This window comes from Aythya marila (assembly GCF_965140915.1).
Source record: "Aythya marila genome assembly, chromosome: 3".
In the NCBI taxonomy this organism is placed as follows: Eukaryota; Metazoa; Chordata; class Aves; order Anseriformes; family Anatidae; genus Aythya; species Aythya marila.
Window position 1 is genome coordinate 54029674 of NC_139044.1, and position 27963 is coordinate 54057636.

The window sequence follows — 27963 nt, forward strand, 5'->3', positions numbered from 1 at the left end:
AATTCTGCTCTGAGTGTAAGGAATCTTTCTTCATAACAGAACATGTTTGAATGTTATAAGTATAAATTTCAAAGGTTGTTTTTTTTTTTTTTTCTTCATTCATGCTTTATGGGGTTTATACTTTTCTCATTTCTGTTTTCCATCTGAGTCTTTTGCATAGCACATATAGAGGAAACGTGTATTTGAATACAATTATTTAGGATACAGTACACATGCAACTCATAAACTGTTGCACATAATAAAATGTTCAAGTAATTACTGGTTACTCAGTAAATTTAGTTTTCATAAGCTGCAGAGTTGTGCTAAAGAGGTTAAATAATCCGAACGGATGCAGTCATTGCTCCTTTTCCTTTTTTTAAGCAATGCTACTCTATTAGTATGTTAAAACAAAATGTTTTTTGCAGTGGTTTCACTAGCATCCTGATTTTTCAGAGAGACTCTCATCAGGGGCTCAACACTTTCAGGCTAATATCCTTTGGGAGTACTCCTATCTCCCTTTGACTTCCTGTTGATACAGGATTTGGGCTTTGACCTCATGTGGTGAAAAAAAATAGGTGAAACTCTCTGATCGTAGATGAAACCCAGCAATAAAAATACAATCCAATAAAAAGCAAACCCTTAGGGAATCTGTTTCCCATCCCATCCCCTTTCCTAACAGCCCATGCATGCATATACATTTTCTACATCAGAAGAAAAAGTTGCTGAGCAGAACTGAGTCATTGCAAGTAGTTACAGAAAAAGATGATTGTGAATGTAAGTTCAAAAGGACACAAAGCAGTTATAATATCTTTGGAAACATATAACAACATTCAGTTAATCTTTTAGCTAAGACAAGGTGCTTATGAAAGAAGTAGGGAAGATTTTAAGGGAAAATGGAAATTGCACTTCAACATTATCTTCTCAGCAATGCAACTAGTTTTGTTTATATCACAAAAATAGTATTTAGAAAATTATTTGTTTAAGATTGCATGATTCCTAAAGGGGAGTGTGTGTATGTGTGGCTTATTTGTCTGCTGGGATTATGGAAATAAATAACAAATCGCAAACCCCATTTCTTTTTTATATTCTTAGATGAAACAGCTGGAGCCGAGACACTACGGTCTACAACTCAGAAGACTGGTTGATGAAAATACTGAGTACAGTGCTCCTGAACCATATGAATACATAGTAGACCAGGAAAGTGTGATTCATTTTATATAAAGCTCCATGTTGTCTGTAGCTACAGTTAAATTATCACCTATGAATATGTGTGATTTAGATCTAAAATAAGGTTTTAAAGCTGTTCGTGAATTGCATTCTGCCATCCTTGTTCACACAGCTCATGCCTATGCAGACGTTCAGATGGCTAGGCACTACAAACACTCTCTTCAAGAGCTGTTTGATGATTGAAGTGGGGCTTCTGGTACAGACACAAAGTGTCAGTCTCAACTCCAGGCTGGATTTTCTATGTTTAGTTTACTCTGCATTTAGTCCCACTGATGCCGATGACGCTTGCAAAGTAACACAATTCTGTCTGTGTAAATATAGCAACGTTTGGCTCTTTATTAATATAAATGGTGCTGTATTTATTTTCCATAATGTATGTTTAGGCTTTGATGCTTGTAGTTTCATAATTTGATAATTTCTGCTGGTTTTTTTACTTTTTTTTTCTTTTTTCCAACAGGTGTATGATGAAATAGAAATTTGTCCATTAAATGTTTATCACGTTCATCTTACAAAGACTGAAAACATAACTGATTTTGGTAAGTTTAACCAAAACATCTCTCAGGAATTTTTATTCTTCTCATTACCTACTTTCTCTTTTCAGGATCTTTCTGTCTCTGAGAGCAGGTAGAGCCATCCTTGACAATATCTGAGTCTGCAAAGGACACGTGGCATTATAATGAAGTCTCAAACTGGTTGTTTTACATTGGCAAATACATTTCTTATGTCTCCATTTGGGAAGGGCCTGTTTTCTGTTCTGATTCATTGGCCAAATAGTTCAAGTGTGAAATTATCAGAATATGCCAGCTATACTGAAATTAATACTATCAGCTATGGTCAAGGTCTGCCCTTTCTTTGGTAGTAGGATCCTCTGTTGTCAGAGTGTCAACAGGTTATCCTGTGGTATAAATTCTGACAGACTTTTTATTTGCAGGAGGTGTTTCTGGAAATGTTTAAAACAACTCTGTGTCTGATGGACACATTATAGAACTCATACCATAATAATGAGCTGTGTTATTGAAATGTCCTGTGGGACTAAGATAGAAACTTTTTTTTTGAAATGTGATTTATCATTTTACAGCACAGCATGATATTTCCTGAATGTTGAAATGTCCTGTTAAGTTTAGCTGTCCTTACAATCACTCAGAAACTATGTGATAATTTTTCTGTAATCTCTGAGTGTTCTCATGAGAATTGTCAACTCACTGATTATGTAAAGTCTATTAAACACACAAGGTAAGAGTTATTTCAGAGAAAGTTTATTTGATTTAGACCTCTTCTACTTCAGGTTTTGCAGTCACAGCTCAAGTTGATGAAAATCAGCATCTCACCCATATATTTGTAAGTGACGTTCTCCCTGATGGACTTGCATACAAGGAAGGTATGTATCATATTGATGCTTAACACACTGCATTTAATTATCTTTTTAAATTCACATATATGAAGGAGCTTTAGTACTGCTGTCTGAAATGGTTCTTGGCTTTTACTATGCATAGCTTTCTTTCCTTAAAATCATTGGAAAATATGTGATGTTGGGAAAGATAATGTACACAGAGTAACTGAATTATCCTTCCAGTATAGTGGGGAGAGTTCTTGTTCACTCTTGGAGACAAATTCTGCATTCAGCAATCCAACCAAGTGCTTTTGCATGAAGAAACAAGTTGGAGGAAAAATTTATCTCACACTGGGGAACCACATGGGCTTGGTCAGTCTCCAAGACCCATCACTTCCACTTTTCCTGACAGTGAAAAGTAGACTCCCTCCCCCAAATAGTTTTCTGCATACATCTCCCTGGGCAACTTCTCTACTACAGTGCTCAGAAACAGTGTTTCTTTTCAGCAGGATTGTGTTTGTTCTGCTCTCTGAAAAATAGAGATACAAAAACATAAAGCATAGACAAGAAGTTTCAGTAGCTACCTGAGGTTAATGATCACTTGATTGCTGCTAACCTTGAAAGACATCAGTTGCCACTGTTTAGATTTATACAAAGGCTAATAAAGACTCCATCTGTTATTATTCCAGTTTATCATGAATGATTTGATCTGCGTGACTAGTTTCTTGGTCTTCTCAGAGTGGGATAATACTATTTGTATTATTGTGCTGTATGCTGATGGGCTGTCTTTTGAAATGAATTCAGGGTATCTGAGTCATGAAAGGTGCTTCTATTCTGATCTTTTCAAAAGGTGTGCTCCCCTCCCACCCCAAATATCCTCTTTAGAAATAAACAACTTGATTGTAGTAGTATCAAAGTAAACATGAAGGCAAACTGTATAATTATAACATATAAAACTCTCATCAGTTCTAACAGATTTATGGAAAACAAAATTAAAAGGTGAAGCAGCGTAAAGTTTGGTTTGTGACCCCTTCCATTTTATGTTCCCTCCTTTTTTCTTTCATTTTTTTTTCTTCCCTTTTCTTTCCTTTCACATGCTCCCAGGGCTACGAGTAGGCAATGAAATCCTAAGCATAAATGGAGAGGCTGTGTCTGATCTTGACCTCAGGCAGATGGAGCTACTGTTTTTGGAGAGAAGCGTAATGCTCACTCTGAGAATGAGCCACTGCGGAACTCTGCAACCCTTGTGTGCATCCTGGTCAGATGGTGACATTTCCAGGGATCCAAAAAGTTTGTTGCCCCCTCCAAACCAGTCACAGCTCCTGGAAGAGTTTCTAGATAACTTCAGAAAGAACACAGCAAATGGTAAGAAGTTGACAACAATCTATTTAAATTAATTTATGTTTATATTTTTGCTTATGCTTCAGTGAGAAACCCAAATGCAAACCAATGAAGTTCCATTTATGCTCCATATCTGTCAGTTATTTCAGTATTTTCTAGAAAGTAGAAGTGGAATGGGATATGATTATTTCTGCAGGAAGATTAAATTCTTTTAATGTGTTTGGCTGCACCATCCAACCATCCAGTATTAATGGCACATTTCTGTGTGCCGATGGGTATTTCCAGTACATCCATTTCCTGGGCATTAGTGGTTGAAGTGATTTGATGGCTTTCAGAGACAGAAATGTTTAGAGTGCTTTTTACATAAGCTAAAGTACTACATACATTAAGAGTGCCTTAAATGCAGTAATCATTATCACCTCAGAAAGGAGTCCTTCAGCTCTGTTCCTACCCAAAGATACTAACTTTAGCACATTTCAGTTGAATACAGCAACTCACTGTGTAGAGAAAAGCCTAAGAAAACAGCTTTCACAGAAGTTGTTTTGCTACCATACCTGCTCATATTTCTTATTCAATGCAAACCACTGTACTAAACACCGAATAGAGAGCTGTGTCAGGGTTAGATCATGATGGGTTTCTGTGTGAGGAGCACCAGGCAATGGAGGTGCTAAAAGCCTCTGCAGTAAGGACTGCCCCTGGCCCTGCCAGCCCCAAGGAAAGTGCCAGTGCTCACTGTTGGGTTGCCTTTCCAGCTGGAAGTAGGAGGTGGTATGTCAAGGGGCACAGCCATGCTGGGCAGAGGAAAGCCATGGTCATCCTTCTTCTCCCTGGGGCAAAGGATCCTACACAGGATCTGTGAGGAGGTGCATGACAGGCTGCAGGTAAAGCTGGCCACCTCCAGCGGCCTTCATAGCTGGGCCTCCAAGCCAGGGGGACATGAGAGACTGATAACATGCAAAGCTATCAGTGTCCTCAAGCAAGCCTCAGTGAGAAAAAGATGAAGACCCACTGCTATGGAATTGCTGTAAGCTGTTTAACTCAAGAAAAACCTTTGCATCCTTTCCATTAACATTCTCTGCTGCAGTGTGCAGTCCTCTGCTGCGCTCATGCACAAGGAGCATGCTGTGAGGGGGACCCTTCTGGGGGGCTTCATGTGTCCTGGGTGAGGTGTGTGTGTGAGGCGTGTAAGAGAGATTTCATGTTGTGCATTTACAAAGCACTGTGGAGTGATCCAGCTTGTTTCAGCCACCGTACTTCATGTGAGAAACACATCTTGTGATGTTAGAATACGTGTAAATGCATGTCTGAAACAGGAGGGATTTGGGAGTTTGCTCCCCATCTCTCCCATGCCCTGTCTGTTTTTCAAACAAGATTCAAGCAAATTTAACTTGTTTCTTGAATGAAAAAGGTGTAATTTCCTCATAGCACCTCTGGGGGATGCTAGTAAAATTCTGCAGGAAAGCTAGCAAGAGTGGACTGTTGTGTAAGGGAGAGCCATAAGAGGTGCAAAAAAGGATCTCTGGGTTTCATATATGATTATGGTAGCAAGTGTTTCCTGATTGGATTTTTTTGTAATTAAAAAATGGGAGGAAAAAAAAAAAAAAAAAAAAAGAAAGAAAGAATCACATAGGAGAAGTTGTTAGAATGGATTTAATTATAAAGTAATTTTATTAGGTCATCTTCTGAAATTAAAAGAAATCTGAATACAAGATTTGAGATACAGTAAGTAGCATCTCTCTCAGGGGCCTTAGTTCAATTTAAAATGCCATTAAATTGACTAGTAGCACATAAAAGTTAGTGTCATAAAACAAAAATTATGATAGAGCTAATTAATTACATAATTATACCAGCACTATCATTCAGCTTATTGGCTTGATATCATAAGCCAGCATTACCTGGAGTATTTGGCATAATAATGTATGTGTCCATTCACTAGGCTCGTCATTCCTTGGGGATAAATTTGCAACCTGTGCAAATAGTCCATTATATTAGGAAGTTATGGGAGTATGTGTTATACTCCAAGCACTAGTGTATAAAGGGACATAGCATGTTTGCTTTCTTGCTTAAAAGCAGTGAAAGAAGATTTATTTTATTCAGAAAAGGAACAAATAGTTCTAAATTAAGCTTCCTGAGAAGGCCTTCCATGTTTATTGAATTACCGAGTATCAGTGCTTAGTGTCTGATCTCCTGATCATGTTCAAATGGAAACAGAAGAAAATGACATTTCTCTGAATTAAGAGATCATCTTAAAGGGTTTAACTGTTCTATGTCCTTTTTACTTGCTCAGAAATTCAATAAGATTTTAGATAAGAAGAGGGGATATTTAATAAGCTTACCAGGGATTTGGAGGCCAGGAACATCTGAATTCTCATACATTTTTTGATATTGTTCTGTCTCCTTTGGTACAGTTGAGCAAGTCACTCTTAAGACCACAGTTTTCAGAAATAATTTCTGGTATTTGTGCATCCATTTTGAGCAGTGCCTTTGAAAGTCAGCAGAGGTGGACCTTTTTTTTTTTTTATCAAATCAAGCACAATTTGTCTCAAGATACATACCTGGAATTAAAAGCCTTACTGTTTCTGCTGTCACTTTCTTGTTTAACCCTCCCCTCCCCACCCACCCCTGCCAAAAAAAAAATAATAAATAAATCGAAAACAAGCAAAAACCACTAGTGCTATTTATATTTCTAGAATTATCTGAGGGTTAATAAGCTAAAATTAATGGAGTGCTTGGAAAATGGAAATTTTCAGGACTTGGAGAGTCATATGGTAATACCCTGCCTGGTGCCTGTAACAACCAGCCAAATGCAAAACAGAATTTACTTTAAATCTCTGGCTTCATATAACTTGGGTGGAAATAGTTTGTCCACAGTTGTTTACAGTTTTGTGACTGCTTAGCATAACCCTGATGAATGCCTTTTCCTACATACCCTGCTGTGCTGAGGATACCCAATTATACCTCTTGCCAAACTTTGGCAGCTTTTACTGTACAGAAGGGAAGTGATTGACTTTTTCCAAAGCCACTAACTCTGCCACTCCTAAAAACCATTCCCAGTGAAATTTTTTTTGTCAGAGTGATTCATTTTCTCCAAGAGGTTGCCATACCCTTGTAGCTGTACTTTGGACCTGCCTGCGGTCATATCATTTGACCTTCCACATGGCAATGCTGTATGCTTGCTGCTTAGCCATTTGGCTGGTAGTAAGCTTATCCTGGAAAAGAAATGAGATGAAACACTTTTAAAAACATATTCGTAAATGTGGAAAACCAAATAACAGAGCAGCTACATTTGCTTCAAGCTCCAGTGCTAAGGAAATAAAGCAAATATTTGTATAGAAGAAAAAAAAAAAAGTAAAAAAAAAAAAAAAAAAAAAAAAAAAGAGGGAATTGGGGTAGAATTCTTACAACTATGGAGGGAAAAATGCCTCATTTTAAGATGGCATGGGAAGTTCAGGAATAAACAGCAGAGAAGGGACAATAATTGAAAACTGCATTTTCAGGATGGCCCCGTGTGGTTAGTGGTATATCTATAGAGTGCTGAAACAGGAGGCAGAAGCTTTAGTAGGTGTGAAAACCCATGGCAGTGTTCGAGTTGCTGTCAGAGTTGGACTTTTTTTTTCTTTCCCCCAGCAAGTGGGTTTGTGCCAAATAAGCTGTCATTTCTGGGTAGCTGACACTGTTGAAATCAACCTTAATTTGTAAATAGTTCTGATTTAAAAGAAGAAGAAGAAGAAAAAAAAAAGTGGGAGATAGTACTTTGGATACACTTTAACAAATTTCCACGAGGAAAATTTTAATCTGGGAGGGTCAGAGATCTAAGAGGCAAAGAAACCATTTAAAAATTTGAAGGGGAGACAAACAAAAAATCACATAAAACCAGACATGTTGTTTCTTCATTTGCCATTGTACTCATCATCTCTGGGGCAAGGCACCCTTAGAGAGGCCTGGGTTGTTCCCTTCTGGAGGTGCTGCGACACCAGCACCACAGGCAAGCCAAGAGTGGCTGTGGCTTCAAAGGGGAAGGCTTGCTCCTCCTCCTCCTTCTCCCTGGACCCATCTGTCCAGCCCCCAGCACTGGTCCCACCCCTGTGCTGACAGTGGCACTTGCTGAAGCTAGTTCAGGAGAAAGCTTCTCTGTTTTTTTTTTACTTCCCTCCTGCAAACTCAGTGAGTTGAACTGGCGGGTGCAGAGGTCTGACAAGGGCCAAGTCAGGTAAGCAGCAGGACCTGCAGCTGGGAGCAGGGAAGGCTTGGGAGGCAGAGCTGGTTGCAAGGAGAGCTGCTTTTGGAGGCCGCAAGCTCTTTTTTGGATGACCTTCCTTCCCTCAGAGCACCTCTCATCGTTTTGGAGCATGGGTTTTGCCTTATGCTTTCCCACCACTTGAGCTGATCCCCAGGCAGCAGGTTAGCTTGGATACACCTGTTTGTGTTACTCCACATGAAGCTGTTTCACATTGTATAAAGCATGACTGGACCCAGACAGTCAGGCTTTGTGCAGTATAACAGGTAGCTGGGACATGCTGGAGAGGAGCGATGATGCTTCAGCAGCTCATCTACTAAATACCTACCAGATATTTGTGCAGAATGTAACTGTTTCAGGAGGAGGATCAGTGGTTTGAACATTCACATGGAAAGTGGCTCTTCTCTTTCCAAGGAAATAAATGACTTCTGATTTTAACCTTCAAAAGCATGCCTGGAAGCACAGCACATCATTTGGCCACAAGTCTGATTTCAATATACCTAATATATTAGGTATTAGGTATATACCTAATATATTAGGTATACCTAATAATGTGCCTTCTTAGAAATGTGGTAGTAATAACAACTGGATTGCTGTCAATCCCAAGGTGCTTACTATTTCAAATAAATTTTTGCTGGATGGTTTAGGTGGCTCTGTAAAGTTCAGTTGCAAAGCACAACTTCTCCAGAAAGCCTTGCTCTATCCGTCAGGTGCTGTTGAGCCTAGGGAAGAAAAGGCCAAGGTTGGTTCCACAACCAGCCTGTGCTCATGTCACTGTGTGAGCCTTGCTGTGTAACACAGGAACAGTCCCTGCATGTTCTTCCAGCCGCATTTGATTTGGAAAGACCTGCAAGTCCCTTCTTAAGAAATGAGGGAAAGTCAGAAGGAAAGCAAAGGTAATTTGCTGCCTGTAATAGGAAGCAGTGGCTCCCGCTGCCCCGCTTGTTGCTTTTTGTCCATTGTTTTTAAAGTGGTTCATAAGCCACTTTTAAGCTAAAGTTCAAAGCATTTTGCAAACAAAAGTAAAACTAAATTGGAAAACATTTCTAAATAACCTCTTCTTGTAGTTCTTTGCAAATCACATCCTGTTTGCTTACCGAGCTGCTGTTTCAATGTCAAATTCACTTCATCTTGCTGTAGGACGTGATCTTCATGGTGCTGGGGGGCTCTGTGTGTGTGAGGAATAAAAGCAGCTTATTTTTATTCTTTCACAGGAAGCTCTTTTGAGCTCTGAGGAGGTGAATATTGCTTTTTATCTTCCTGAGGACTCCCACAGCCCTGTTATAGATATGAGTCCTCATCTGTGAGGAAGGCATGCTAATTTTGCAGGTTCCTACACATTGCTGGCTCTTGCCTGGTGGCTCCAGTACCAGATACCTAGTGGCTTTCCATGGCATGGGACAAGACCAGTGTCACATCCCAGTGTGGCCATGTAGCTGTCTGTGCAGCATGACTGGTTATCTATGTGAAGATCTATGACTTGGGGTTTCTCTTTTCACTCGTCACCCTGTGCAGTTGAGCAGGAAGCAATGTAAGCGTGAGACGACATGCCGTGGCTGGTTGTCAAGTAGAGCTCAGAGATGAGGGGTATGTTTGAAATAACCTCGGATAACTGTGTTACTTTGGCTTCCACCACAACTGCTTTTGTGCCATTAATGCAAATATCCTGGTGCTGTGCTCTGGTGCATCATTGGGAAAGGATCAGTCGTGGCCCTGGGCAACACCTGGGACTATAACGATGCAGCAGTTCATTCAAAGAAAGCATTTGCCTCCTCCTAGGAGCACTTGTTGCTGACTGCATGTTGTGTAATACAGAATGTTTCCCAAGAGCGGTGGTTTAATGAGCTCTTACTGGCACTTGACAAACCGTCCTGTTTGCTTCCTGCTAGATGTGCATGTTGCAAATGAAAAGATTGTTTATGCTGTAAATGGGACATCCTTAACTGCTCTTCGTTGTGCTTTTCTACTGAGGGAGCATTCTGTTCTGCTTTGCTAAGTGCTGCTATGATATAATCCCTGTGAAGTCAGTGTCCCAAAGTTGTTTTTTCCTGGTGTAAACTCCATTAAACCCCATGGAACTGCACATTCTGGCTCAGTGACAACACGTAGGCATAAATCATGACATTGCCCATCCTACTGAATCCTGTAGAGTGACAATACAGACAACAGGGAGATTTATTAATAATGATAAAGTTAGAGAGGCATCCACATATAGACTATTGCCTTTGGCACGTTTAAAACACATCAAGCAGCAGATGGTGTTATGTGTTTCATAGAGGTAAGGTAGGTTGAGTAATTATAAAAAATAGCTGGTTAAGCTAGCCACAAATTCTTGCTAAACTATTTACTTCTTTTTCCCTTTTTATTGCCTGTTTTCTTTACTTTTGTGATTTAGATGGAGGAGAAAATGTACCTCTAAGGTGTTGCACTTGGCCAGCTCCATTTGCTTTCCATCTCTCCTGAAAGCAAATGACCACTGAGAATGGCCAAAGCTGTTCCATGTAAGCAAACCCACAGTAGCAGCAGAAGCCAGGAAGGGAGGTATTGGCAGCAGCCCTGCATGTCCTGCAGCCCCAGCCTGGACGACCTAAAGGCAGCTGTGGGCTGCAGCCTTTGCTAGTACTTGTAGAGAATGGTGGCCACCCCAAAAATGCTGTTTTCCTCTGTACCACAGTCACACATCACCAGTTGTTGAAATGGAATAGAAGGGTGATGTGCTAGATACAGCTAACGCTGGCCTTCAGTGAGACTGTATCTAAGAGGGCATTTAGGAGTATGCACTTAGGAAATGCATGTATCCAGGTAACAATTCAGAAGCCAGTGTGAAGTGTTAATCTTAAAACCAAAAAGCTTGAATAGTTGTCTGAATGGCAGATACTTGGACAGAGAAAGTTTAGCAAGTTAAATAACCTTATAAAAACATATCATTGAAATGCAGGGGGTATTCAGGCATTGCTACAGAAGCGTAGGCAGTGATTTCCTATTATGTTGGTAATTTGTATCTCCTATAGATTACTGAATTAGCAAATGAGTCAAATTACTTTGTTTCATGATGAACAGTTAACCAACAAAGGAACTCCCAAGGGTTCTAAAGGACTCTGCTCTAACTTCAAAATGGATGTTTCTGCAGATATTTGAGAGGAAAGAAAAAGAAAAGAGCATAAAGCAGCCTACAGAAAGTCGCACTTGCAGAAGTAGGTGGCTTACTGGAGCTAAGCCACTGTTCAGTATGTGGCCCAACATGCCTTAAGCTTTATGAGACAAGAATATTTGCATGAGCATACTGGATTTTTTTAAACATGAAACTGTGGAATGTTTAAAGAAGAAGCATCACTTTCCTCGCTGAAGGATAAAGAACAAAGGTCCTACCTGAGCATTTCAGACTCTTGCCAGAAGTAAGCTTCTCTTTATCTAGGCTGTATCAGATCTGCAAAAAGAAGCCTGGTTGTAGTGTTCTTCAGCAAGTGGATAGAGCACCTGCTGATGTTTCACAGCTGGCTCCCTGAAACCAAAACATCTGGACAAGAGGGGCCACAAGTGGAACCTTCTTGTCTGGCCAGTAACTGCATGTCTTATTTGGCAACAATTAGTCATGTCAGTGACAGGCATCTTTTAATTCTGGTTTGAACCCTATCTGTGAAGACTGATGTTATGACAGCTGCATTATAAATTTCTTTCAAGATTTAGTATTGTGAATGAATTCCTGAAAGAAATTTGTAGTTGCTAACTACAGCAAAGAGTTATTAGAACCATGAAGCTAAGCTGAGAACAAGCCTACCAGCTAGTCTTAGAATAAGTTACAAAATACTTCGGACAACCAAGTGATAAAAGCCCATGTGCCTTGAAGAAAGAAAATTTTTCTGAATGAGAAAATGCCGTACGTTTTTTGTGTTTCTCTAAGATGTTAATTTTCTAGAACTGGAGTTTCTTCATAGTTTACTAATATTAGTACAGTGAAGTCATGTTAATTTAGCAAGAATTAGAGCTAGTTCGTATCCGCAGTTATGTCAAAGGTTTTCTGAAGAATGTGAAAATTTCCTAAACAGAAAGAGGAAGAAGTTTTTGAATTGGTAATAAATTGTGTATGTCACTACCTTTTAAATTGTTAGTTAAGGCAGCATAAAAGCTATAAACCACTGCACAGATACCTACAGTTATTGCCCACAAATTGTTTTCAATTTATTCCAGCAATAGAGTCTGAGTGCCTAAGTAGTAATAGTTGCTTGTGAGTACCAACTGCAGGGAAACAACTGAACTGGCACTGTGCTATAGTTAAACACTTAGCTCTTTTCTGTAATTTTAACTGGAATTTATGTAACGTGAATACTCCCAGAATTCTGTGAAACTTAACTGGAAATTACTAAGAATCTACACTTAGGATATGTGGTGCCTGAATGCTGACCTTAGCAAATGAGTCAAATTACTTTGCTTCATGATGAACAGAACCAAGGAACTCCCAGGGGTTCTGAAGGACTCTGCTCTAGCTTCAAAGTGGAAGCACTCCCTTGGGCGGGTGGGAGGCTGGAGAACAGCCCCACAGAAAGGGATCTGGGGGTTCTGGTAGATGGCAAGTTGAATCTGAGTCAGAGCGTGCCCTTGGCAGCCAGGAGGACTAACCGTGTCCTGGGGTGCATCAGGCACAGCATTGCTAGCTGGTTGAGGGAAAGGATTGTCTCGCTCTGCTCTGTGAAGGGTCTGCAGAGGAAGTATGAGGAGCAGCTGAGGTCTCTTGGTTTGTTCAGACCAGAGCAGAACAGGCTGAAGGGAGGCTGGCTTTTCTTGTATCTGTTTCCTTAGTGAAGAAACTATGCAGAGAAAGCTTTCGGTTTAGAAAATAAATGTTTCTGTAACAAGTCATTGTGCTGAGGCTTGTGCAAAGGAGTGAAATTTTATATTTATTTTCCTGCTGTGACATGTAGAGGAACTAGATCAATGCGTTGAGGTAAATCAGGACCTTTTAGTGGAGTCTTACAAGGTGGAAATAAGCTTTCCACATGTCACTTTTGGTGGGACATTGTTGTATTATGGGTTGTGAATTTTTTTCAACTGACTTATCACCAAGTCTATCCATCTCTGACCAAAGAGGGTTTAGAGAGTTTAGACCTGCTCATATGAATATGAGGTCCTTAAAGCACAGTCTGCCTCCAAACTCCTCTTGATCCTTCCAGACCTGGGCCTTCATGATATTAACTCCAGTGTCCTCTTGCATCACAGCTCTACTAAACCTTCCTACCTATTGTTATCCACACACCTCATTTAGACACTTCTCACTTTACTAGCATTTTCTCCAATGCAAATAATCATTGTGGAACAGGTACCGAACCTTTCACAGGAACCTGTTTTCTCCTCCCAGGGCAATCTTGTTTTTCTCATTTCTGACTGCAGTTACAGTGCTGTTTGCAACATAGGCAGAAATTTAAAGGACTGAAGAAATAATGTGAGTTCTGTCCTGAATGCCAGCAGCTGAGAGCCCCTTCCGTGCTGCTCCCAAGGGATAACATGAGCCGAAGAACTGAATGGTCTGATCCTGACATAAGCAAGACATATGAGTTACTCATAACTGAGTCAGTGAACCCAGAAACCTTCATATCTCTCCTGCAAAACTTGGATGCCTTCTTGAACAAAGATTGTGAGAACATCTCTTGAAAATGTTTTATAAATTCCTTAGGATCAACTGTTACTTTTTGAAAGATATTTTGTGAGGTCTTTCAGAAAGGAAAATGATACAGAAGGAAATGCTTACATACCTATCTTTTAACTTCATTACAAAAGAGTAAATAAATATACTGTTGAAAACCTGAAATATATCTAGTTGTATCAGACCAAGAGAAATAAGCACATGCATGCTACCTGCCAGGCTCAATTGTTTAACTGAGGTTATGAGTACTGGTCTCCAAGGGAGCATTTTTAGAGTTCAACACGCTGATATTTCGTGTTTCCAGGCAGTGCTGGAATGCTTCACCAACCACTCCCTGGTTTTCAGTAAGTCTAAAGGAATTAAGACCACCAAGACTTTGTACCTTTCTGAGATTTGGCTCAGGTTTTAGTATTATTTGCACCAGGGGTTTTGGAAATGTTTGTTATCTTCTCTCGGAAACTTACTTTTCTTTTGATAGTAACATTGGCTAGAAGTTTATGGAAACCTCAAATTTACTGTAATTAGCTGATCAGTCTGAAGAATTCACACAGCAATGAAGAACGTAACTTTCCATACACCTGGCTTAAGTTTATTGCCCAAATATAATTTCTTATTTCCATACTAACCTTAAAGGCATGTTATGGAAACTCTCTGTAGTGGATGTCTACAGATTGAGAATATCCTGCATACTAAAAGTTGGCTTTGTTATGTGTTACTGACAGTTTTTAGAACAGTAAGGAATTAGTGAAAATATTGAATACATTCTTCCCTAGAAGATAGACTGGACCTCATATCCTCATAATTATGGATCCTAATTTTTTGAGCTTATAATTCATATCGGTATTCTCAGATATAAGTCACCACCCAGGTTTTTGCTGTTTTGCAACCTATATCTGAAATTGACAGACAGTATCAGTGTTCAAAAATGCTCTTCATTGCTCTGATCAGAGATCTGGGTATCTGTCTTTTACAGCCTAGACCAAGGCCATCGTAATTGGTTGAAGCTGTGTGTGCATGCATGTTTTTATATCTGAAACATCTATCTACTGCAGTCAAGAGGAAAGGAAATGAGAGCGCCATTTCTCTCCCATGTGCCAGAGATCTACAACCATGATTAAGATCAGTTTGCAGCAGAGAAACAAGAAGAGTTAATAACAAATGTCTAAGCTGGAATCAGCAAGTGACTGGCATGCAAGACAACCATTGGCAACAGTTTCTACACCTATGTGCACTTGTGCTAGAAGCATTGTCTTAGTCGGAAATGCTCTTTGCCCAGATCTTTATATACCAGCACTAATGAAACAAAGTGCTTCTTGTGTTCTACTGCATAGACAGAGGCTTCTGGCTCTTCTATCTATTTTCCTGCATAGCTGCATTTAGCTATCTACATACTATTTGTGTTACATTAGTGACCAAGGAACATAGGATGGGAAGGAATTCCCAGACTCACTGAGCCCGGTGCTTTGCTAGTCAAGGCTTTCAATAGCCTCATTCATACAATATTTCTATTCCATTTTAAAATAGGATAAACTGTTTGCATCCTTTTCTCCTGGGTAAGCCTGTTTCAGAAATTCATTTGTGTGATGGTTAAAAGCCAATCTTATTATTGCACTGGCATATTCCTGATTATAACTGATTGGCCTCTGTGGGCCTTGACCTTTGCTTAGGTAGCTTTAGCTCAAAGCTTCGTGTTTTTACCCTCTTCTCCACACACCTACGCTTTTTGCTTTTTCGTATTTCCAACTGATGAGCTGCAGTTTGTAGAAGGAATTATTCTCCTTAGTCCCTGAAACTTTCTCCTGTGTGATTTCATTCTGGAACTGCGGCTCTGTGTTCAAGGTCATCCTGCATCTCCTGTGTGGTAGTCCAGTCATGCTCTTAATTAATGGCACATATTAACTTTGAATGATAAGTGTATTTAATCAGAGTAATTCCTGTTGTACTTTCTGTGCTGAGACAAATAATGAAAATATCAAGTTAAATTGGTCACCAAATTCACCTTGGAAGAAATCCACCAGTAGCCTTTCCCAGACCTAGCAGCTCTTTCAGACCAATCTACTGCTGCCTTCCCTGCTAGCCACTTCTGCCTTGTTTTAATTACTATATTTTTCCATTTTAGCAGGTAATTTCCCTTGGGATGTTATAAAGCTGTCCTTTTTTTAAAGTAAGGTTCTGGAACATTAGATATATCCTATGTTCTTTTTTTTTTAAAGTATCTATTATCAAAGACAGATGTCAGGTTAGTTTGATGCAGTCTGTTTAACCATGCTGCATGTATATGGAATCCCATTAATCTTCTTTTTTTCCTTTAACATTTAAATTTGAAAGCCTTTGGTTACTATGATGGCCATAGATCTGCTACCTTCTACAGTAGATTCCCCCAATATTTTCACTCCTTCTTTAAGCTTAGGTATTACTTGTTATTCATAAGATGCATAGCATAGCATCATCCTGGCTTCCCTATTGTTAGTTGGATCATTATTAAAATCCTTTCACTTGTGTTTCAATTTCATATGCCAGGTTTTAATTGTTGTGGGATAAAGAAAGTATGGCCCTCTGCTGGGCATGAGTGTAGCTCAGTTTGCACCCCTCTGAGGTGTGGTTATTTTCTAGTCACAATTTCCTTTCCTACCTTTCCTGCTTTTCCTGCTGAAGATAGACAGATTTCAGCCTGGGCCGCTTGTGTCCTATAGGACTAGCTTTACCATGAGCTATAGAGTCTGAATCTGTGCACTGTAGTGAATATTTCTTGATGCTGTAAGAGGATCAGATGGAGCGGAAGACACCAGGAAGGGCTAGCAGCTATTAGCCGTTAATCAAGGAACTTATGTTAGCTGAGACATACCCAAGTTCAGTTACCTTGCCTGAAGCTTCAGAGCAGCAGACTTCATCTCTCTCTCTCCTACATCATGGATGAATATCCTGGTGTCAAGCTATTTCTTTTTGTCCTGTGTTGTCTCTTTCCCAGCATTTTGGAGAAAAAAAACAAAAAAAAAAAAAGTAAAAGAACATTAATGTAATGTAAAATGCAAAAGAATATAATGTAAAATAATGTACTGTAAAAGAACATTGTTTCATTCTGATATAAAGCAAAATAGTTTTGAAATCTCATATAGTTTTGAAATCTCAGAAATGTGGCAAAATGGAAAGCCAATTTTCAATACTGGTGTAGGAGCTATATATAAAGATATGTGTGTATTTTGCTACCAAGTTCAGGGCTGCCTGTGCCTGTCATGGTGTCAAAACTACTTGCAGAGGGTAGTTACCAAGTGATGCACAGAACTGCTGCTGCCAAGAGCTGAAAATGATGCCCCTGCAACTCCCTTAGTATGTCGTGGCGTAAGAGACTGCTTTGATGTCTTCTACTGTAGATCTAGAAGGAATTTTTTATTCAATTTATTGTTGTTACTAGAGTGGCAGATGGAAACACACCCTCTTTTTGTAGTTTGAAAAGGGGGTGGTTAACCACCTACATAGTGCTTGACATCTGATAGCACTTGACATGCCTGATATGAGGATTTGATGTTTTTGAAATTGGTGAGAAAAATCTAAAACAGAACAAATTCCAAAGTATTGGGAAAAAATATATATATAAATGAAAGAAGATTCTCAGTTCCTACTTCCTTTGTTTGCAATGAGTGCTGAAGTGGTATGAGCTGCAGTGACTAGAAAGTAATTAAGGTTTCTGTGTTAATTAAGCAGAAAAAGGAGATCAGTGACATTTGCATTTGTTGATGACTTCTTTATGGTAAACGAGTTGTCGGATGGTCGATGTTGATGTTTTCCAGTTGATTTCCTTTGGTTTCTTGGCTAGGATTGTAGCACAGATTATTATTGTCTCGCACATCTGTTGGAGGATATGTTTCCATTGTACCTCATTGCTCACAAACATTTGAATGTCTTCCATATTGACCACTTGTACGTGCATCACCGCAGATTTGCAGAAAAGACGTTCCTGTAGGCGTACAGAGCTCTTGGATGTGCTGTATGTGTTTATCTTTCTCAATGATTGTCCCATCTGTGCACTCTGTGCCCAATTTAAACTGAATAATTAATAGTGAGGAGCATGACTTAGGAAGTACACTTTCTTTCAGCTTTTAGTGGTTACATTAACACTTCTTTCTTTTCAACCGTATCTGTTGAATGATACTGAGCTGTGTATCTGCCTGCCAGCAAGACACAGTATTGCAGGAGTAATGGTATTAGGGAGGAGATTTAATCAGAACATTTGCATTTATTTAAACTCTGAAACACACACCACACCTTCTTTGGTGACGATGTTGGTAGCTGAAAGTGCTGAGCATGTTCTTGGTGCTGTTCATTCATTGCTAGAAACTAAGCATAATGCTTGGTACACATCATATGATTTAGTTAACCTTTTCACACAATGGCATTTTGTCCCTGTACTTTTCCAAGGATTTTATCATTTATCTGGGGTTGCTACTTTCCTTGCTCACAGCAAGCTGACTTTGTATTTAACATCTGGAGACACTCTGGTTTGCTAAATAAGAAGCAGCTATCTGCTTCTGAGGATGCTGTCCTTCCCAGATGGAAGTGATACACATTTCCACTCACCATGCACAAGTGTGTATGTGTGTGAACAGGACAGAGGGGTGTGCATTCAGTATCATGTGCTGTAGTACAGAAAAAATATTTTAAAATATTTAAACCAGGTTATGTTTAACCCAGCATTATTAGTCCCTTTTTTCTTCCAGAAAGGTTTATCACAAGTGTATCAGTAGGATAAATATAATGTACTGCTCTAATGCAACTTGCCATTACTATGCTGGACAGTCTCTCAGGCAACATATTTACAACAAAGTAGTCCATGTTTTCTCTTAACCAGTCAGTAAAGTAATTGTATTGAGGTAAGGAATATCAGAGGTGGTTAAGAGGAAGAAAAGAGTTGCCAGGAAGCGCTGATTTGACCTTGCATTTGGATGAATTTTAGGAATGTGTATCTACTGGCATACTCTACTGTGCAAATTTCCAGCAAAGATCCAGAACGTTATATACTAGAACAGTTTTCATACATGCACATCTATAACATTTCTCTCAGTTCCATGCATACTCTCTATTCTTGTGTTACTAGTTTTGCCTGAAAGGATGGTGGTTACCTGGCCTGTATGGTAGCGCAACTTGAACATCTTTGTTACATGAATCCTTCAGTAGAGATGAATCCAAATGTAAAAATGTTAAGAAAATACAGTTTGTATGGTTACTCCTCTTGTTATTCCCCTTCCACTTAGTGCTACAAGTAGAGAGAATTTCAACATTAAACTTGCTATTGTGTTGTGTCTTTAGGCTTTGCATTTGAAATTATGCATTCTCTAAATTAGTGTTCATTTTTCTTCACCCCTTGACATTTATATTTGTTTTTTTAGCTATGCAGCTGATGTTGATGCTTCTCTGCTCTTTGGGAATAGTTCAATGGTGTGTAGATGCAAATCCAGAGGAAGTCTGCTTCTATAGTAAAAGGAGGAAAGGGAGACAGGATATGGATGCTAAACTGATCAACGAGACATGCTTCCTTCCTTCCCTCCTCATGTTAGTTTGGCAAACAGCATGCAGTAGGATGTCCTTTCTCACCTTGGATCCTTTCTGTGTAACTTTTTTAGTTATTACTAAATAAAATTACATTTACTGTTGCTTACCTTAACTATAATCAGAAACACACAGTGTCAATAGCTAATGCTATAAAACTGGGCAAGACTATAATAGGCCCACCTCTGACAGCCATATAGGCTGCAAAGAAAAAAAAAAAAAAAAAAGGATAAGGGTGAGGAGAGGAAAAGATAGATCATCTGGAAAAAAAAAAAAAAAAAAAAAAGGCGGTACACTGTTTTGTTTGGCTGCCTTGGCTGCTGTTATTTCCAGTTTGTTCTGATCATGTTACCTACTGATTGTTTTACCTTTTTGTCCTCTTCCTATATTTATGCTTTTGCTTCATTGCTTATTTCATTGCTTATGTAGGTTAGTTTTACTTCCTGTTTTGTTAAGGTCTGATATGTTTAATGGTCACTTTGTAAAATCAGGGAAAGGTATTTCTCTAAGAAGAAAAGCAGACAATCTCAGGTGCATGCTGTTTGGAGGTAAGGGAAAAAAGTGCATTAAAACCCAGAATGGAAATAAAAAGAATGCTAATGGGAAATAAAGTTGATTCATGTTTTAGGGTTGGCTTAATTTTTGTGAACCCAGGAGCTGACAGTGGTTGAAGTCAGTAGGCATTCACGTCCATATTCAGAAGAGGAGCTCATTATGACTTTAGAAGTTCTTAGGGTAGAAGAAAATTATTCAGGCATGGTGGAAGAAGAAGGGTAGAGGCATAATAAAATAAACACATAAGGTAGGCTTCTCATTAAATTCTTAATGAAGGTGGGTAGCTGTTTGATGGAGCTGTGTAAAATGTGTTATTTCTCTGCAAAGGTGGTAACTCTCAGGGTATCTGAGATATCAGGAGCTACACCTGCTTCCAGGAAGGAAAGGTAAAAAAGCTTGAGGGGAGAAGAGTGATGGGACACTGGTCCTACATGGATAGGGAAATGACAGAGTAATCTGGTCTTTGGTACCTGGGTGGAAAGTGACAACCTTGACACTAAGCTTGACATAGGCTCCTTAATAACATGTGGAAAAATAAAGTTTCAAGATGACATCACACTGAGTCATTTCCTCACAGTATCCTCAGGGAGAAAGCAACATTTGCATCTTTCTCTCTGGCTTTCCTGTGAAGTCCTTCTGCCATGTTTTGTATTCCCAGGAAAGCCCCTTGTGGGCTGCAAGGTGGTCTTTTGGACCTAAAATTCCCACTTCCCTCTCCATTTCAGTCCGTGTCTGTGAATCCTTGCTGACAGGAGCTGCTTCCACTCTGGGGGAACAGGACAGCAGCAAGTCCCTGCCCTCAGCCAGATTTGCAGAGTGAAGCCAGATTGCAAAGAGATCTCTGAGCTGCCTGGGAAAGGGAGGTTTGGTTGGTAGCTCTCCATCAGAATGAGATGGTGTAGAGGATACAACAACCGCTTCATATTAAAAATGAAAATGGAAAAAAAAAAAAAAGCACCCTGCATCAGGGTTTAAGCACCCAGGTGGAGAGAGACTGTTGTCCTTCACAATTTTATTGTTGCAGTCTCTCATGATTCTATTGCAAGATGAGTGCTACTTGTTCCAATTATCGCCTTAGTTTCTTGAGTCAGTGATTAAATGCGAATCTCAGCTTTCACTTAAAATAAATCTCCAGCATTTGTAGGTGTTGAGGAAAGTTTGAAAATGTGGTGTGAATTATGCCCTAGAGGCTTACAGGATAGAAGACAAAGCAGCAAATTAAAACAACAACAACAACAATAAAAACCAAACACCAAACCTTCATTTTATTTCTATTTTGTAATATGAGGTTGCTAAAAATCCTCATTAGTGTTTTGGTATCTGCTTTATGATTTTAATGGCTTGGGTTGATAACATTGCAGATCAAAGATCAGAGGAATTTTACTTAATTTCTTAGAGTTTTAATTAAAAATGTCTCTACAGATTTTAAGCAGACAATTGAGGAAATGCAATGAGAAAAATTCCTTATTTTATATGAATGTTCAGCATTGTTTGATAGATCTTGAGCTTACACATAAATGTTATTGATAGCTACAGCCTGTCAATGAGGAGAGTAGGGCAGTGCCTCTTACTATTTTTTTTTTTTTTTTTTTTGCATTGTACCAGGTGCTACATATTTGGACTCCAAACTTAGTAAAATTGTTAGACTGTTGTTAAGAGGAAGAGATTTTGTCAGTATTATTTGCCTTGTTCCAAGGCAAAATTTTCTTTTCTTTTTAAATCTTTAAGGGATTCAGTACTAAATCATGTCAAATAGTGTGCTCATTCAAGGAGAACTACTGAGTGCATTTAATTATCCTCATTGGTTGTCTCAGCACAGAGCGTGCTGATTATAGATAATGCTACCTTAGAAAGCATGCCGCTAGCAAGAACGTGAGGTTTATTTTTGTAGATCAGATACGCTTATTGCTTCAGATAGTCTTAGAAGTCCAGCTTGTTTTGAAAGCAGAGTTTGCAGGCATAGTTTCTCTTGTTTTGACCTCTTGTGTTATTTTTCAGGTGATGGGGTGAGTGGCAAATCTTGTATTCCTTCTGTCCCCCTACTGTAATTCTGCTAGACATTGAAAATATCTGCAGATAAAAGCAAATGTTTTTCCTGTTCCTCTTCTCTAACCCTCTAAATTATTTGTTTTCTCTCAAATGCAGATTTTAGTAATGTACCTGATGTCACATCCAGCTTGAAAAGAAGCAGTACTGATGGCACTCTGGACCAAGTGCCACACAGGGAGAAGACTGATCCACCTTTCAGGGTAAGAACATGATTGAGGTAACAGTCCTTATAAACAAAAAGGCAGCGGTGACTTAGTGTTAATGCTCTGCGTTCTGGGAGGAAGAATGTAATGTACAGCACTAATTTGGAAAAATTGAATGCCTACTAGTGTACTTAGTGTTTTGTTATCTTGAGGTCAGGTTGACAGGTCAGCATCTTAGGAATAGCTGCTACATCTCTGAAAGCATTGTGATGGGGCAAATAGCAAGTAGGTGGAAACTCATCAAATTCATCTTTATGTGTTGCTTGAACCCACTTCTCCAGAGAACAGTGAAACTGCTGTAGCTTTTCAACTAATTCAGTTCATATAATGCATATATATATACTTAGTTAGTTAGTTATTGCTGATAGTTTTAAGGCTTTTTGTTAAGATTGCAGTGGCCATAGCAACACTTACTTAACACCAGTAATTTCAGACTGGACTACAGACTTTGAGAGACCCGGTTTTTGGGAGCCCAGTGATTCCTGCTGTCTAATTTGGGGAACCTTTATGCACCTGCAGTTGCTGTTTAACTTCAGCTGGAGTAATGGATACTCAAGCCTTCTCTCAGTCAGGGCTTTGGAGACTGAGGCAGGAACCCCCAGAACTAGTGTGTCAACCTACAAATGCATTGGTCTTCAAAGAGCACTTTTTTTTTTTTTTTTTTCCTGTGTCATTCAAATTGCAATCTCTGTCCAGCTCAAGTGCATGCTGTTTTGAAACCTCCAGCTGCTGTCATGGGTAGTTTTCATGTCTGTAGCAATGATTTTACTAGTTATTGGCATCCTTGTTATTGATAACAAGGATTGGCGTCCTTGTTATTGGTATATGATTTTACTAGTTATTGGCAGAAGTTGTTTTGTTACTTTTGTTGTTGATATGGTTGTATCTCAAATCACGTGTGATAACACTTGCATTACACAATTACATAACAAAACAAAACAAAAGTTTATATAGGTTTGGAATATATTATTTTTTACTAGGTTAAATGAAATTTTTAGATGGAGAAGCAGAGATAAGACAGGAAGGGTAGAAGGGTAAGGCAAATGTAAAATCTCGGAGGACCAAAATGAAGGATGCATTGTGCCTCTAGCCATACCTTACTGAGAAGAACTGATCCTCTTTTACATTTAGCAGTTTTTTTGGTAATCTATTTCAGTCCACTATGGGTGACTTTATGCAGTTTACTCTGAGAGTAAGGAGACACACAGTGATTTGGGGCCTTTAGCCTATCTCCAGCTTCACAGGGGATTCCTACAGAGATAATTTGTGTATTGTGTTTCACCTTGGTTACAGTTCTAAAATGTCTTTGCAACCAGTAAAGAATAAATCCTAGGGAGATTTTTCTCACCCTAGGCCCATTATTCCTTTGGAAGGGACAATGGAGATTTCTCTACTGTCCAGTTCTAGGGCATCTGCAGTGTGTTAGTGGTTGGGGGTCAAAGCACCCACCACCTGCTTTGTGAGAACCCAGCTGGGGTGACGCCTAGGCTCAGGCAGTGGCTGCCCTGTGAATCTGGTGCTTGGCAAGGTCCCCCCTGCAGCCCAGGTGCCTTGTGGTGCCCTCCTTGTTGGGTGCACAAACAGGACTGAGCACCCATCCTGCTGGAGCCTCTTGGGCTCAAGCTTCACTTTAGCCAAGAAACAAAGGCTTTGCTTGTCAAAGTCACTCCTGATTGTCCGTGTCAAATACAGCAAATAGTAGGAAATTAGGGAGAGTTCATCAGATTTAAATACACAGAGAACAATTAATTTAAGGCAGTTGTTGCTCTGAACATGCTAAATTTGTCCTGAAGCTCTGAATTATGTGCTGCAGTTGTAGGTCATAAAGAAAGAGGGGAAAACAGACAGGTCTGCTCCCTCTCCTCTCTCCAGCTGAAGATCTGTCACATCTATCAGTATTAATGGCTTGTGCACAATATGTTGCAATAACTGCCCATACCATATTGCAATTCACTTCTTAGGCTGGCGTGTGGGTCTGCTAGTGTCCTTTTGTTAAAAACTATCTGAAGCTGTCCTAGTTTTCATGGTGCAAGGAGGAAGAAATGGCTTGGCAATCAAAGGCAGTCTGACTTGAACTGCAGCTGTAAACGAGTCTGTGACAGCTCTACAATTTCTGCAAATGGTTTGTAATTGATTGCTGCCTTTCTGTTGGAGGGTGCCTATTACTGTCAGAGCTTTTGTCTGACCCTTTTGATTTCTCCAACAGACGGAGAATTAAAAAAAAAAAAAAAGAAAGCTCACGGTAAATTTAGGAAGCAGTGTATACTATATGTGTTTCAGTGATTGGGTATAAAAAGAATTAAAATGATTTCTGTTTTTATAGCTGTGATTTGGGACTGCTCACCAGATGAACAATAGCTATTGCTAATAAAAGGTAGTCTGCGGAAATTGTGCAGCCGCAAAAAGCACAGCATCTGGATTTTTTTCCCCTTTTTGCCTTCTGTTTCCTGCCTGTGCTAACTTGATCGATGCCTGTGGGAGACCAGTAGTGCAGACACCTCAGTGTTACGCAATGTTGCAGAAGTATGGGGGAGAGAAGATCTGTAGCCACAGCTTCATGGAGAGGACGTTGGTGGCACTAGGAGGTTCTGAGCAAAAGCCTGGAACAACAGGCAGTTTGGGATTATTTCAGAGGAGAAGCAGCTAGACATGCTCATTTCCCAGTTGACAACAGCTGTAGATGTAATTACGTGGTTCTGAGGGAGCAGACTCCTTTGAAGTTTGTTTGATTTGTTTCCCATAAAATGTAAGTAAATAAAAAGCAATCTTAAAGCTTTCCATGTAATGGTTGCATGTTTGATTTCTGGATTTTAAGTTTCTCATTTGGAACATTTTTGTTTGGTTGGTTTTCATTATTATTCTTTTCAAGGTTAGACTCAACTGAAAATGCAGGGAGGAATTTCGGAAGTAATTTCAAAGGAAAAAGTCTTTTGTTACATGTGTACTACATTCAAACATGCGCTCATTCATTTTTTGTAGTCCAAGAAATGAATGAATTTAGTAGAGCCTCGTGTTTGTCTTTCATCTGAGAGTTAACTAATGAATTAGAAGGACAATAGAGGATTATTTTATTCCAGAAACCGAAACTGCTCCTTCAGTTATGAAGTAGTATTAAAAACACGTGCATGTCAAGAACCATCCATTCCAGATGCTCATTAGTTTTGTCAGCTCTATGTTCTTTGGAATATCTCATTTATACCTTTAATGAAAACTTGCTTTATATTTGTTTTCTCTTTCATTTACCAAGGATAGATGTTATACCTCTAACACGTTTTGCTGCAGTACATGTACAAACTGTGTTAAAATACTGTTTATGTGGCAGTGGCAAGTCATCCCTGCAATTGTTGGTTCTGGAGTATGTAGGTGTCCTGTTGACAGAAGAATAGAGGACCTCAGAAAATCGGGGGATTTGGTATGCCTGTCAGTACAATTAGGTTTAGTTGTGTTTAATCATTTTGAGAACTAATTGTCAGCGCCCCGGTACTCTGTTAAATCCTAATATGTTGACAGTTGCCAAGAATCAAGGTCTCTGTATCAGAGTAGCATGAAACTGAATGCAGAATACTGCTTTTCCTTTAGTTACTTGTGATTTCTATTTGCAATCCATATCAGTCAGAAGTCCTTTCTCTAGCCCATGGTTTCCTCTAAATTAACTTCAGTAGTCTCGTACCACCATGATTAACTTTACTTTGTATTTACAATATTTTGAGAATATCCCTTTATGAAAGATAAGCATAGCTAAAAGATGAAATTTTACCATATATGTAACTCCTGTCCTGAGGATAGGAGTTGAGACTGTTGTGATCTGATTTTCAGTTACTCTAAATCTTTTGCATATGATCAGAGACAACTATTTTCCAAATCAAAATAAATTTCAACAGAAGGAAAGACAGATCTTCATATAAATGCATCTTTGTGGGGGAGAAGATATATTTTCATTTCAAATATTTTACAGATTGTATTAAAAAAATGTAGAGTAAGCTATGCGAACGTATGAAATAACTATTACATTCTCAGTTATATCATAGAGTATAAGAAAGATGGATAACTTCACACTTAAGAAAAATAGCTAGTGTGAAACTTTGTAATCAAGTTAAAAATAGTCAATGAATGCAAAATGGCTTTATGCTGGCATCTTCAAAAATTAACATTGCAGATGCAGAAATGAAAGCTAGTGTGATGAGAAACTTTGAATGTTAACAAGAATTTGCTTTCTACAGAATGGCCAACAGGTTTGATTTCATAACGTTTCTGAAGTGTTTCTGTATTTCTTTCAAATAATGAAGTAAAAGATTTGGGGAATAAGTTGGGTATAGAGACTCATACAAAATTGCCTTTGCTTCACTGTGCAAACCAAAAATAGAAAAATATATTGTACAAACTTGTGCATTTCAGAACCTGCTTTGGGATGCTTCAGTTTTTCATATAATGTGAAATAATCTTGTCAGTGCCTTTGAAGCTTGTGTTTTCTGTTTACTGTGATGCCAGTATTGGACAGTCCCTCATTTGCCAGAAAGGAGGTCTGGCAGGTGTAGTGAGAAGTTGATGTTTCGACTATGAGGTTTTATTTCCAGACCATCTAAAAATAAGTGCAACTGAGTGTTTGGATTGCGTGTCAGATGGTCCCTGAGTGGTGTAATTGGAGAGATTGAGACTGGGTCAGAAGGCAACACTTACCACAACAAGCTTCCCAAAACAGCGCTTCCAACAAAGGCAAAGTGCGGCATGATTTCAAAAAGGACATCTTTGTGTTACATAATAACTGATTTCACACAGCTATTTCTGTAATAAAAATCAGTGAGTATTGTAAAAAGTTTGCTGCATATAGTGTTTTGGCCGCTGGTGTATACAGTGTAGCCATGTACTGGAGGGATGCTCTTCGTACGGTTAAAAAAAAATAATGATTTCTTTTGAACCCATCTAAAACTAGTGTGGAAGACCCTTCAGTAGAAACAGCACTAAAGCCGTCAACTTCTAATGCAGAAAAGAGTAAAAATCCCCAGGTGTACTATATGGTGTTCTAGGTTCAAACCTGAGTGTAAAAATGTGTATCCCATTGCTAGTCTGTCTGAACACCCATTCGTTAAAGAAAAGGTGGTGGTTGCTTTGGTTTTGGGGGGAGGAAGGGGCATTTGCAGCAGCTGTCATGGAATAATGGAAGCTAAAGCAGTTAGTAATCATTACTCATAGAGTCCCATCTTAGCAGAAAATTAACATAATTGTTTAATGTTTATGGATGATTTGAATGACATTTCTTCTTCCAGAAGAAAGCAAGTAGATGCTAGAAATGATATATTCCTCTAATCTATTACCTAGAAAACATTGTACAAGCATGTGATCTATAGCATATGTGCTGTGAGATAGCTCAGGACAACATTATTCAAAACACACCCAACAGCCTTCTATAGGCATTGTCAGTAAATGTAATCCTACATGTTCAGTTGTGGTGGTTTGTTTATTTATTTTGATCTGGTGATGACACTCATCCATGCTCAGATATGATATAAGAATCATCAATCTGAATGTGTATGTAAGCAGTGGATGGTCGTTAATGGGTCAAGAAATGTTTATTCTTCCCCACCAAAGTTAAACAGTTTCCTGGTATGATTTTTGAGTGAGAAAGCTAAAGATTTCCTAAAATATACCAAGTTAGAAGGAAGATTTGCAATAATATTTTGCATAAAACTTCAAAACTGGGAAGTAAAAATTGTGTTTTGATTGCAGGTGAATATTAGTAATCAAGTAAACACCAATTGTTGAGTTAACTTGAAAGAAAGAGAAGTAGAAATGACCAGAAGCTCAACCAGAGGTCCCTCTGGGAAAAGTAAAACAAGAGGAGTTAAAAACTACTGGTATGCCC

At 39.0% G+C, this 27963-nt stretch overlaps 1 protein-coding gene across 6 annotated transcripts in view; it reads left to right on the plus strand.

Annotated features, from left to right (window-relative positions):
- TIAM2 (TIAM Rac1 associated GEF 2) overlaps positions 1-27963 on the plus strand; it is a 169959-nt gene that overhangs the window by 117952 nt on the left and 24044 nt on the right. For all 6 annotated transcript variants that reach the window (XM_082755843.1, XM_082755848.1, XM_082755847.1 and 3 more), the window contains 5 exons: positions 1072-1173; positions 1661-1742; positions 2492-2584; positions 3641-3901; positions 21997-22100. In XM_082755843.1, coding sequence (XP_082611969.1) covers positions 1072-1173; positions 1661-1742; positions 2492-2584; positions 3641-3901; positions 21997-22100 — 642 coding nt within the window. The remainder of the gene's footprint in view (positions 1-1071; positions 1174-1660; positions 1743-2491; positions 2585-3640; positions 3902-21996; positions 22101-27963) is intronic.